At 39.8% G+C, this 12681-nt stretch overlaps 1 protein-coding gene across 1 annotated transcript in view; it reads right to left on the bottom strand.

Moving 5' to 3' along the window:
* Positions 1–644: 644 nt before the first annotated feature.
* The window catches only part of LOC112445749 (ATP-binding cassette sub-family C member 4), a gene marked incomplete at its 5' end in the record, with an annotated part of 72562 nt that continues 60525 nt past the window's right edge, over positions 645–12681 (bottom strand). The window contains 2 exon segments of the mRNA XM_024989220.2: positions 645–2652; positions 11179–11313. Coding sequence (XP_024844988.2) covers positions 11179–11313 — 135 coding nt within the window.

Raw genomic sequence — 12681 nt, 5'->3', positions numbered from 1 at the left:
AGAGGTGCTCAGGGTACCACACAAATCCGAGTTACCTAGGATGGCGACTGATGTTAATGTGACTTCCTAGAAGAGGTAACAACTGGACTGACCCTGGAGAATGAGGATATCTCCCCTACATGTACCTTCTCCTCTATTTTTTAGACCAGAGGGTATTCAGGAGAATCACTGAGTCATCATTTTGACTTAAACATCAGTCATCAAGAGTCTCCCCCACAGTACACCCTCATCACCTACCTCTGGAGCTGTGATACATGCCCAGGGGGGACATGGAGATGTGCTCTCCTGACCTCCCTTCAGGGACTCGTTGTCCAGCAGCTGTAAGTGCTGCCAGTGGGAAACCTTAAACCACCAGCCCCTCTGGGGGCAGCCTACGTGCAATGATCCATCTGGGTGGAGGTATAAAGACTTGGTCATTGGATGTGTCAGGACAACCCTGAGGGGCTATCTTCATTCCAGACCCCCATGGGGTCAGCTCAGGTCATCTGGGCCAGTGATTTAGCTTGATCCTTCCCTTTGCCTTACCCTGTTTCTTCCCTCCACAGTGTTGACCCCAAGGGCACCCCTGACACACATCCCAGTGCTAAACTCCATCTGAGTCTGCATCCCAGAGAACCAGCCTGCAACACTTATCAGAAAACACTCCAGTATTTGGGGAGGATTTTTATTGAAAATTACTGGTTATACATGTATTTATAACATTTTAAAACCCCCCAATAAAACACAAAATGGTAGAAACAAGGACCTTTTGTGTGAATGTGGTTACCTATGGTTTAAAATTCACAATCGAATGTTGTCTGACCAAATGAAATTAAGTTATATGTTAATAACAAAAGAAAACTATATATTGAACCATATGAAACTGCCACTTTATCACTTATAAAAAAGACTGAATGTTAGCAGTCCCACATGGCTGAATCTAATTTAAAAAAATCCATTCAAATTTGAAATTTAGAGAACATTATACTTATGAATAACTCATGGGTTAAAGATACAGTTAATGAATTAAATTAGGAATTAGCAAATGAATAATACTATGGCTATCAACGGTGTTGAGTACCAAAACTTGCAGGTTGCAGCTAAAGAGGATCTTAGGGGAAAAGTCAGCTTTATATATATTAGAAAAATAATGATGTTAATAATCTCTTTTCAATTTAAGAATTTAGAGGAAAAACCTCAAAGTTAAGGAAAAGTTGAAGGAAAGAATGATATTATGAACTGGGGAAAAAAGAGAGCATCAATCAAGCAGAAAGTTGATTCTTTGAAAACAGGAAAAAGTTATGCAAGATTATTTATAAAAAGAAGGTTAAAAGAAAATTAGAAAGCCAAAAGAATACAGAGATGCTGCAGATATTAAACATATAAAATATTGTGAATAAATGTATGCCAATCAAGAAAAACTCACAGGAAATAACTTATCAAAATGACTCTGTGAAATAACACACTGAATAGGAAAAAACATAATTACCAAAAGTTACCCAGACAATGTGGCTACACAACACTGTAAATGTGATTAATGCCACTGGATTATGTGACTAAAAATGATGTTATATATACTTTACCACCATTTGTAATGTAAAAAAACAAAACAGAAAAAACTAAAATCCTCTATCTAGAAGACAGTCTAGCACATTCTGTCCTTCATTAGCAAATCCCTTAGAAGGGCTCCTATTTTGAGAAAGCATATTTTATCTTCCTTCTCTTTTAGAACATATAACATTGTCCTTCAGTATTTAACCATATATATATATATATATTTTTTTTTTTTTGGTTACTTAAACTAGGCTTAAATCAGGGTTTCCCTGTTGGCTCAAAGGGTAAAAGTCTGCCTGCAATGCAGGAGACCTGGGTTCGATCCCTGGGTTGGGAAGATTCCCTGGAGGAGGGCATGGCAACCCACTCCAGTATTCTTGCCTGGAGAATCCCATAGACAGAGGAGCCTGGTGGGCTACAGTCCACGGGGTCGCAAAGAGCCAGACACGACTGAGGACTTCACTTTCACTTTCTTTCTTTCACTTTCACTTAAACTATAGTATATTGTATGTTTTCCTATCAGTTTTCCCTATAGTATTTTAACCAGAGGTCTTTTGGTGGAAAAATGGATCCTAGTCATGTTAAAGGAAGTGGTGACACAAAACAGCAACTTCACACAGTCTTCAAGTAAACAGAATCCCTGATATAACTGGAAAGTAATATGTAATTCTGGAAACAGTAAAATAAAAAACAAAAAAAAACTGTGACAACTTTGTCTCAAATCTTAGAAAATGAGTTTGGCTCTGGAGTCTCTCAAGACACAAAACCTGGGAAACGGCTATTATTGGTGGCCTGCACCTCTGATTTGGATAAGAAAGAAAATAATATAACATTTAAGTAAACATAATAAATCCTTTTTCAAGAGCTTGAAATCATTGAGTGAAGTTGGAGAACTCACATTTTGTAATGTGTAAATATTTGTTGCTGGTGTAAAACAAGTAGAATATAGTTTATGCAGTGCAAAACCTATTGGAAAAAAGCCTTTGGAATAGACATGAACTCATGGTAGAATCACAGTGTTGACTCAAAAATTGTGAAGGCTGAGGGCTGTCCACTGGAAACATTTATAACCACATGGTCACTGTGAGTAATATTTTGCTATCTCCTTTTGAAGTACACCTGAGGGAGAAAAAGACAAAAACAACATGTTTAAAAGTTTTAAAGTCCTCCTCCTAAGGCAACACATTTCTAGGTATCCTTCTAAATGTGAAGCAATCATATTACTATTGGAGACACAGTTTTAGAAAACCAGGGCTGTATTTATTCTATGGAGGGAGCAGTCCCATTAAAACCCCCAGTGGGTCTGGACGTAATGCCAAATAACCTGTAGATCTCCTAGATTTCTGATCATTCTGATTCACAGATATGCTTTATCACTACAATAAATTGATAAGCAAAATCATTTTATTCCCTGAAATAAATTAAAAACAGGGTAACAAAGAGGTAGGAAATCTAACATCTGAACAGGGTTTGTCATTTTCACATATAAAAGGAGCACAACAAATTTGGATGTTAGTATCAGGCTTTTATCTTTATATTTTATAAACTCTGATTTACAGGCACTAAAACACTGGCATATATGTATGAAATATCCTGGTGTTTAATTTGTGCGGCAAAGCAGTTATAGGGCCTCTAGAGATGTGATCTGTGGATAGTGGGTGCCAAGAATGAAAAGAGAATCAAAAGTGCTAACAATGACTCAACCAAGAGACTTCTCTAAAATGTAAGATGATACCCAATAATAGGACAGATCTCTGCCAGACCTTTGAGCTGCTGAATTCTACCAAACTCTAGCTGAACTGGAAGAGATACAGGTCTTCTCAGTGTATAATCAGAACACAGAGGAAATGAAGTGTTGTCAAGTTCCACAATCAGTTTTTAGTAGCTATACTGTATCTCGGTTCTTTACAGATGCACATAACAAAATAAAATAATGTCAGGGCTTGTGAAGCCTTAACTCTAAACATGTTTGGGCAAAAAAACGACTTCAAGTGTAACTCTTTATCCTCAAAAGAATGTGAAAGTTTCATTTGAGTCTTTAAAACAGAAAATGTATCGTCTATCAGAGGCTGACTCGTTTCACAAACTGGGTTGCTTCAGTTCAGTTCAGTTCAGTTGCCCAGTCATGTCCGACTCATATGATCCCAGATATCCTTTATAAAACCTGACCGCAAGTGCATTGTGGGTGCTGTAAACAAAGTTATTGAGAGAGTCATTTCCTAGGCAGGTTGATAGGGAGTCCAGGGGTCCCCAAAGAGAGAGGGGTCTGGAATTCTCAAGGAGGAAAAAAGGACAAACTTTTTTTCTTTCTCCACATTCCTTAGGATTATATACCAATAATGTATCCTGCCTAAGGACAGTCTTTGGATTCAACCTTCTGTTATTTTAAAATGTTAATTATGGGAGTATACCTGGTCTTTACAAGGATGTATCTTGCCTGAGGACAGTGTTATCTTAAAATGTAAATTATGGGAGTAGGTCGGAGGAGGTCTTTACAACCTCCAGACATTCTTTGGATTATATAACCTCATTGTTAACACTAGCAAGCGGGTACTCTTTCTGCCCCCTTCTGATGCCTATGTCAGAAGCTTTCTCTATCTCCTTTATACTTTGATAAAACTTTATTACACAAAAGCTCTGAGCGATCAAGCCTCGTCTCTGGCCCCGGATTGAATTCTTCTCCTCCGGGGGCCAAGAATCCTGGTGTATTCGCGTGATTCAACAACAACCTTTCATTATTATGAGATGGAATGAACTTCACACACAAAACAGAAAAGCACTAGGACACCCACCTTCATAGTAAGTGTACTTTCTTACTCTCTTGTTGCTAACATATCCTGCTCTGCATATGAAATGCTATATATTTAAATGTCACTTAAGGGGAAAAATAAACCCTCCAAGAATGCTTGGGTCCACTGGCTGAAATCTGAAGCTATTTCCATTGTAATGGAAGCATTTAAAAATAAAGCCTTTGGTGAGAGTCAGGGGTAGGGGGTGGCTGGTTAATTGCATATCATCACTCTCCTCCATTTTATTAAGCTAGACATACTTTTTGATTATAGATTTATGTACTCTTTTGGGGAAACTAAAAACAGTTAAAGGAACAAAGGAAAATAAGTTTCATTTTCTACTGCTTAATATTCTTTCCAAAATCACCTGGTTCCTTTCTCCATAACCCTTCTCAATACAATTTTTTTTTATAAAGAAAATATTATTTTTAGCAACTTTTAACCGAAAAGGACTTTGCTTCATGGTCTAAAATACCTGAACTGAATACTGCAAAGGATATTCAGCAGTTGGGGACCCCTGATTTAGAGTCTCTAAAGTGACCTAGAAGAATTATGGGTTTATTTGTTTTATTATTGGGAGGCAAGGTTTCTACCTACAGCCTTTTACAAAATGATCCCACTTTTATACTGTAAAATGCTCTGTATTCTTCAAGCACTTAAGCATGTGCTCTCTCATCTGATCCCTGTGGTAAGTGTGAAGAAGCCAGCAGGGCTGTAATCTTGCTCTACACACAGGTGAGGACCTGAGGCTCAGAGACCTGGGGGACACAAGGCCACGTGGATGCTAAGTACCTGCTCCATCTATTCAAATGGGTCCAGGCTCCTGGAGCTAGGATATGATAATTTTATAACTTCTGGGCTGTATTAGGTGATGTCATGAATAGACAAAATGACACCTCTGTTACACCCTGGGAACAAAGAAACTTCAAAAAACCTCAACCAGATCTGCTTCATCACAGGATAGAGTGGATGATAGGTATTTATTCTTGGAGCTGAACTGTGTCCCTTCTGAAAGGCTGTTGCAGAATCATGAAGAAACTGAGATTCTTGGCATCCAGAGAAGAATTCAATCTGGGGCTAGTGATTAGGCTTGATCATTCAGAGCTTTTGTGTAATAAAGTTTTATTAAAGTATAAAAGACATAGAGAAAGCTTCTGACATAGACATCAGAAGGGGGCAGAAAGAGTGCTCCCTGCTAGTCTTTAGGTGGATGTTATATAGCTACTAGTAGTAGCAGTGTTAGTCGGTCAGTTGTGTCCGACTCTTTGTGACCACACGGACTGTGGCCCACCAGGCTCTTCTGTCCATGGGATTCTCCAGGCAAGAATACTGGAGTGGATTGTCATTCCCTTTTCCAGATGATCTTTCCAACCCATGGATCTAACCCAGGTCTCCTGCACTGCAGGCAGATTCTTTACCATCTGAGCTACAGGGAAGATCCATACAGCTACTAGCAGTCTGCTAATTAGAGAAAGGAAATGTCTCAGAACTCAGAGACTGGCAGCAGGCCCATTACAAACAACATTTTTTGAGATAACATTGGCACAAGGTGAGTTGTCCCTGGCCATAAAATGATTGACATGAATCTTGAAGAAAGGCAGGTTTCTAAGCAAATACAGTCTCATTGACATAGCTTATGAAAACATTTGCATGAGTAAAACATACTCGTTTGTCATGTCAATTCTGAGTCTTAGGGGGAACCCACTTGAAGACAGAGTCCAGGGTAAATACATAGTTCATTTGCATAGTTTAAGACAATCATTTCCATAAGAAAAATGCTTTGGTTAGCTCAAGGTTTGAGAAAGTTAAGTTCAGGTGGAACCCGGTATCCTTATGGCAACACAGAATTTTAAAAGAAACCTCTTTTTAAATTTGTATCAGTTCAGTTCAGTTGCTCAGTCCTATCCCACTTTTTGTGTCCCCATGGACTGCAGTACACCACGGTTCCCTGTCCACCACCAACTCCCAGAGCTTACTCAAACTCATGCCCATTGAGTCACTGATGCCATCCAACCATCTTATCCTCTGTTGTCCCCTTTTCCTCCTGCCTTCAATAATTCCCAGCATCAGGGCCTTTTCAAATGGGTCAGTTCTTTGCATCAGGAGGCCAAAATATTGGAGTTTCACCTTCAGCATCAGTCCTTCCAATGAATATTCAGGACTGATTTCCTTTAAGATTGACTGGTTTGATCTCCTTGATTTCCAAGGGACTTCAAGAGTCTTCTACACCACAGTTCAAAAGCATCAATTCTTCAGTGCTCAGCTTTCTTTATTGTCCATCTCTCACATCCATAAATGATTACTGGAAAAACCATAGCTTTGACTACATGGACTTTTGTTGTCAAAGCAATGTCTTTGCTTTTTAATGTGCTGTCTAGGTTGGTCATAACTTTTCTTCCAAGGAGCAAGTATCTTTTAATTTCATGGCTTCAGTCACCATCTACAGTGATTTTGGAGCCCCCAAAAATAAAGCCTATCATTGTTTCCACTGTTTCCCCATCTATTTGTCATGAAGTGATGGGACCAGATACCATGATCTTAATTTTTGGGATGTTGAGCTTTAAGCCAACCTTTTAGCTCTCCTCTTTCACTTTCATCAAGAGGCTCTTTAGTTCTTCACTTTCTGCCATAAGGATGGTGTCATCTGCATATCTGAAGTTATTGATATTTCTCCCGGCAATCTTGATCCCAGCTTGCGCTTCATCCAGCCCAGAGTTTCTCATGACGTACTCTGCATCTAAGTTAAATAAGCAGCGTGGCAATATACACCTTTGATGTACTCCTTTCCTGATTTGGAACAAGACTGTTGTTCCAAGTCCAATTTTTACTGCTGTTTCCTGACCTGCATATAGATTTCTCAGGAGGCAGACCAGGTGGTCTGGTATTCCCATCACTTGAAGGATTTTCCACAGTTTGTTGTGATCCACAGAGTCAAAGTCTTTGGCATAGTCAATATAGCAGAAGTAGATGTTTTCCTGGAACTCTCTTGCTTTTTTGATGATCCAGTGGATGTTAGCAATTTGATCTCTGGTTCCTACGCCTTTTCTAAATCCAGCTGCTTAAACATCTGGGAGTTCACGGTTCACACACTGCTGAAGCCCAGCTTGGAGAATTTTGAGCATTACTTTGCTAGCCTGTGAGATGAGTGCTATTGTGTGGTAGTTAGAGCATTCTTTGGCATTGCCTTTCTTTGGGATTGGAATGAAAACTGACCTTTTCTAGTCCTGTGGCCAATGCTGAGTTTTCCAAATTTGCTGGCATATTGATTGCAGCCCTTTCACAGCATCATCTTTTAGGATTTGAATTAGCTAAACTGGAATTCCATCACTTCCACTAGCTTTGTTAGTAGTGATGCTTTCTAAGGCCCACTTGACTTTACATTCCAGGATATCTGGCTCTAGGTGAGTGATCACACTATCATGATTATCTTGGTGTTGAATATCTTTTTTGTATAGTTCTATGTATTCTTGCCACATCTTCTTAATTTCTTCTGTTAGGTCCATACAATTTCTTTCCTTTATTGACCCCATCTTTGCATGAACGATACCCTTCGTATCTCTAATTTTCTTGAAGAGATCTCTAGTCTTTCCCATTCTATTGTTTTCCTCTATTTCTTTGCACTGATCACTGAGGAAGGCTTTCTTATCTCTCCTTGCTATTCTTTGGAACTCTGCATTCAAATGGGTATATGTTTTCTTTTCTCCTTTGCCTTTAGCTTCTCTTCTTTTTCAGCTATTTGTAAGGCCTCCTCAGGCAATCATTTTGCCTTTTTGCATTTCTTTTTCTGCGGATATAAATTTGTACAGAGAAGGGGAAAAAATATAACACTAGTAGTTTGTTTCCTCCTGCAGCTTAAGAGAGAGATAAAAAATGTCTGACACTTGCAAACTACTCCCTCCATTTGGAGACCCCTGGTCTTCTTGCCTGTTACCCTCTCACCACCAATTTTACATGTTGAAGTCCTAAATCCCCCAGTACCACAGAATTTGACTGTATTTGGAGACAGTGTCTTTAAAGAGGCAATAAAGTTAAAAAGAAATCATACAAGTGGGTCCTAATCTAACAGACTGGAGTTTTCATAAGAAGAGACCAGGACAGTCTTACACAGAGGGACGAGCATGTAAGACACAGACAGAAGATGGTGTCTACAAGTCAAGGAGCGAGACCCCAGAGGAAATCAACCCTGCTGACACCTTGACCTCAGACTTCCCACCTCCAGGGCTGTGAGGATATAAGTTTCTGCTGTTTAAGTTGCCTACTTTTTGGTCTTTGTATGGCAGCCCTAGCAAATTACTTCCCCTTTAGCTTTATGTATCTAAAAGGTACTTTCTCTACTATTTCAAGGATCATCCAAAAGGGTCAATCAGACAGTGTCAGCTCACCTGAGCTATGAGTTCAACAAACTGAGATGTGGAAGCACCTTCTCCCAGATTTTGGGTTTTCTTTTTAGATGAATGAATTCTGTTCTATTAGTGAAAACCTTATGACTTAGGCTAATGCTCCCCATGTTATAGCTCTGAACAATGCATTGATATCTGACACTTGCACATTCAAAAAACTGATGATCTGGCAGTTTGTACTCCTAAGATGATGCAGAGTATGCAGAAGTAATGTCAAGATGGGATGAGAATTAAGAAATGCATTTCTTTCTGTAGAGGTGATCTGAGCCAGTGGCAGGACTGAAATCCAAAAGTGAGGTTCTGTCACCCTCTGAACTTTGGTGACTGGCCCGACCTTGGCTACCACGGAGCAGGGGAAGTGTTCTCAGGCTGGACACAGAGCGCAGTACCTAGGACAGCACCCAGCCTCCCAGCAATTCCCTCCTGTACTCCCTGGATCAGCTCAGTGACCTTCAGTGAACTCTGAATGCACTCTCCTCATCCATGACATGGGATAAAAATGGACCATCAGGAGAATAAGTGAAATCATACATGTGAGAACTGTATAAAATAAATTATGAAGAACTATACAAATATAACTTACCATTAATATTGTTAGAGTAGGTGCAGGATTACTAGGCCAGGAATCACAAGATTTCTAAGTCTATGACTTATGTCTGCTTCAGTGTGTATGTTACACTTGATTTAAAATATTTACTGAAAGAACAAATTTATAATTCTGTGTCTGCTATGGTAGCTTAACACCAGTTATATACATAGGGCCACATTCCTTCTAAAGCACCTTAGTTTCCTTACCTGTACAAAGAGAGGGTTGAACCCTATTATCTTATTATCTGAACCAATCTAAAATTGTGATCTATTTCTCATTACTCAATGTCATAATAATATAGTTTTAAAATGAAGACTTTGACACACAGGTGGGAACACATCTTTTTGATATGAAATGCCTAAGGTCAAAAGAGCAAAAGAGTTTGGGAGATTCCTGGCTCTCTAGGTCTCAGGAGGGATGGTTTGACTAGGAGACACTCTAGTGGATAAAAGCACTCTGTGAATTTCAGGCATAAAAAAAAAAAAAAAATACAGAGTTCCTTGTTCAGCTTCTCAACATTTGCACACAATGTAAGTACTTATGAAAAATTCAGAACACAGACTTTCTTGTCCATAAACCTAAGCATGAACTCTAGCTCTGTCAACTCTTCAGCCAGCTCTGTGACTCAGGAAGTCTTCTACCTGATGAGCAGTGGAAGGTCCTGCTCTGCATTTCCTCATTTCTATAGAAGATTGAGAGGAGACAGTGATGAAGTCAGGCCACATTTTAGATACATCTTTTGTATACAAGTATTTAAGATACTTGGGCATGTTTTCTTTAAGACTTTTTAAATAATACACAAATAACAAATAATCTTATTCTGTTTACAAGTGAAAATCTGGGAAAGGCGGAAAAGTATAAAGAAGGGGACATACAAAAATAATTTAACACCTAGAGATAAATTTTCGATAGGGAAGCCACATCCCACCCTGAGCCATGCATGTTAAGGGGCAAGAACACCAGACCTTCCTTCCCTCCCTCTGTCTTCCCATCAACCCCAATCCCACTCCCACCTTGTCTCAGAAAGAATTACAGATGGCTGTATGACAATGGCTAAACCTCTTAAACCAGACCTTGGTTACCACTTCACCTCTCTTAGAAAGATACCACGTAACCTAATGTTACTCACTGAGCCCCTTCCTCACACCACATACGGTGCTTAGTGCCTCACACACCTCACCTCTGAGAAAGTGTTCTGTAACCCTTCAGGCACCATTCAGACTACAGTGTGAAGGTGCTGTGAGTTCTTGATTTGTCCTGATGAAAATTTCATCTTCTAGAATATAGAGGAAGCATGGAGGGCAAATGGACCTAATTCTAAACAACAAAGAATTAGGGAGAAAGTGATAATTTCAGGTAAGAGTTTTCTTTACAGATTACAAAACAGAAGAGACCTACACCATTGTCTGGAAGATCTTCCTAGAATCAAAATATTCCAAGATTTTTCCCCTTAAACTCCCAAATTTCCGGGATATTCCTCAACAAAACTTGTATCACAAATGTGCTGAACACCAATCAGAATGAATGTAAAGGGTCTTCAAAATGAGGGTGTTCAGTGCTCCATGAGAATCTCAACTCAGAGTCCGAACATGTGGAAAGTCGAATCAAAAATCTCTGTCTCAGGCACAGGTGTGTGTACCCAGAAGGGTTAACACATCCCAACCCCAACCCCAGCACTGCTGCAGATTCTCAGCAGACCTGCCTTCCACCTGCCACATGTTGTTAAGACTCAGTCATGAAACTTCCTCTTTGGTGGCTTCTAACTGAAAAGAGCACAGAGTGCTTGTTCCCAGACACTTGGTGGAGATCTTGTGAAGAGTGCACCCTGGAGGCAAATTTTAATTACACCTTCCCGCAGCAGGCTCACCTATTTTGCCCTTTTGGTGAGGGTAGCAGCCTCCGCCTCGCCCAGTTGTTGCACCATCTTGTAAAATAGGCTGTTTCTATTTTGCAGCAAAATATATGGCCGACTATATTCTTTCTGTGTCCCTGAATCCAAAACCTGTTAACAGCAGAAAGAAATCCATTAGCACACAGTATCTCCCAGAAACATAACTCAGACAACATTTCAGAAGGGGGCAGGTCAGGGAGAATTTGGGTGGTAGGACTGATATTTAAATGGCTTGATTACTCTGTTTTACTAGGTAGACAAAGGCCCAGCCTGACCTTTCATTATTATATGGTTATAGGAAAGGAAGAAAATGAAAATTTAAAATATGATTACTGGAACTGGACAGTCTGTAGCATTTTATATTATGCCCAGGGCATTTGGGGTTGTTATCATTAGTTAGTGCTTTTAGCTCTCAGACTCTAAGCTTTGAGGGCTATTTATACAAATATACAGAGTTGGGAAATGTCTTGATTCAAGAAAATCAGACTGCATTTATCTAAAAAGTAGGTTGACATCATACAAACCACATGGCAGTGTCCTGACAACAAATTAATTGTCAAGTTGATTTGACAATCTGAGCAATATTTTGGGGAGACAAAGTAAATGCTTCCAGAATTTCTTTAGGGTTCTGGATAACGTCAGCCCCTACTGGACGGACTAAATGTGAGGCTGAAACTCCATTACTTTGGCCACCTAATGGGAAGAGCTGACTCACTGCAAAAGACCCTGATGCTGGGAAAGACTGAAGGCAGGAGGAGAAGGGGACAACAGAGGATGAGATGGTTGGATGGCATCACCAATTCAATGGACATGAGTTTGAGCAAATTCCAGTAAGTAGTGAAGGACAGGGAAGTCTGAAATGCTGCAGTCCATGGGGTTGCAAAGAGTCGGAAACTGACAGACTGAGAGACTGAACAACAAGAGGGGCAGAATCCCTTGTCCAAGAGGTTAAGATGCTTCTTGACGTTGGCTGTGGTTATAGTTTATTATTATGAGAGTGGAAGGCTGGCAAAAAGAGCTGTTATATAAGCAGCTTTTGCAGAACTGCTCTGCACAGAAGGCATTTCTAGAAATCCAGTTTTCTTTTTGGGTAAGACTATAAAACCAAATCAGAAATTGAGCTCCAAACTGAAGAGATCACAGCCTGCACAGCACATAGGGCAGCCCAACCTGAACTGCCTAGGATCTGAATCTGTTTTCAAAAATTACTTTTATTTGCTTCTTTCTCTTTTTTTCTTAAGCTGCCTGCCTTTCACCCCTTTAATTGCTCATTAATAAACCTGCTAATTGGAAATTGAAAGGGAGAGGAAAGGGCTCTTAACTCTGCTTTTCCACTTATAAGTGGCCTTGGTTAATGGTTATGGAGGAGGAAAAAGTACCTGAAAAAATTGATCCAAATAATAGAACTACAAAAACAGTTCTGATGTTACTGATGCTGCTGCTAAGTCGCTTCAGTCCTGTCCAACTCTGTGCAACCCC

Source organism: Bos taurus, unplaced genomic scaffold (assembly GCF_002263795.3).
Source record: "Bos taurus isolate L1 Dominette 01449 registration number 42190680 breed Hereford unplaced genomic scaffold, ARS-UCD2.0 Leftover_ScbfJmS_713, whole genome shotgun sequence".
NCBI classification, from domain to species: domain Eukaryota; kingdom Metazoa; phylum Chordata; class Mammalia; order Artiodactyla; family Bovidae; genus Bos; species Bos taurus.
This window is presented reverse-complemented; position numbering and strand designations above follow the sequence as displayed.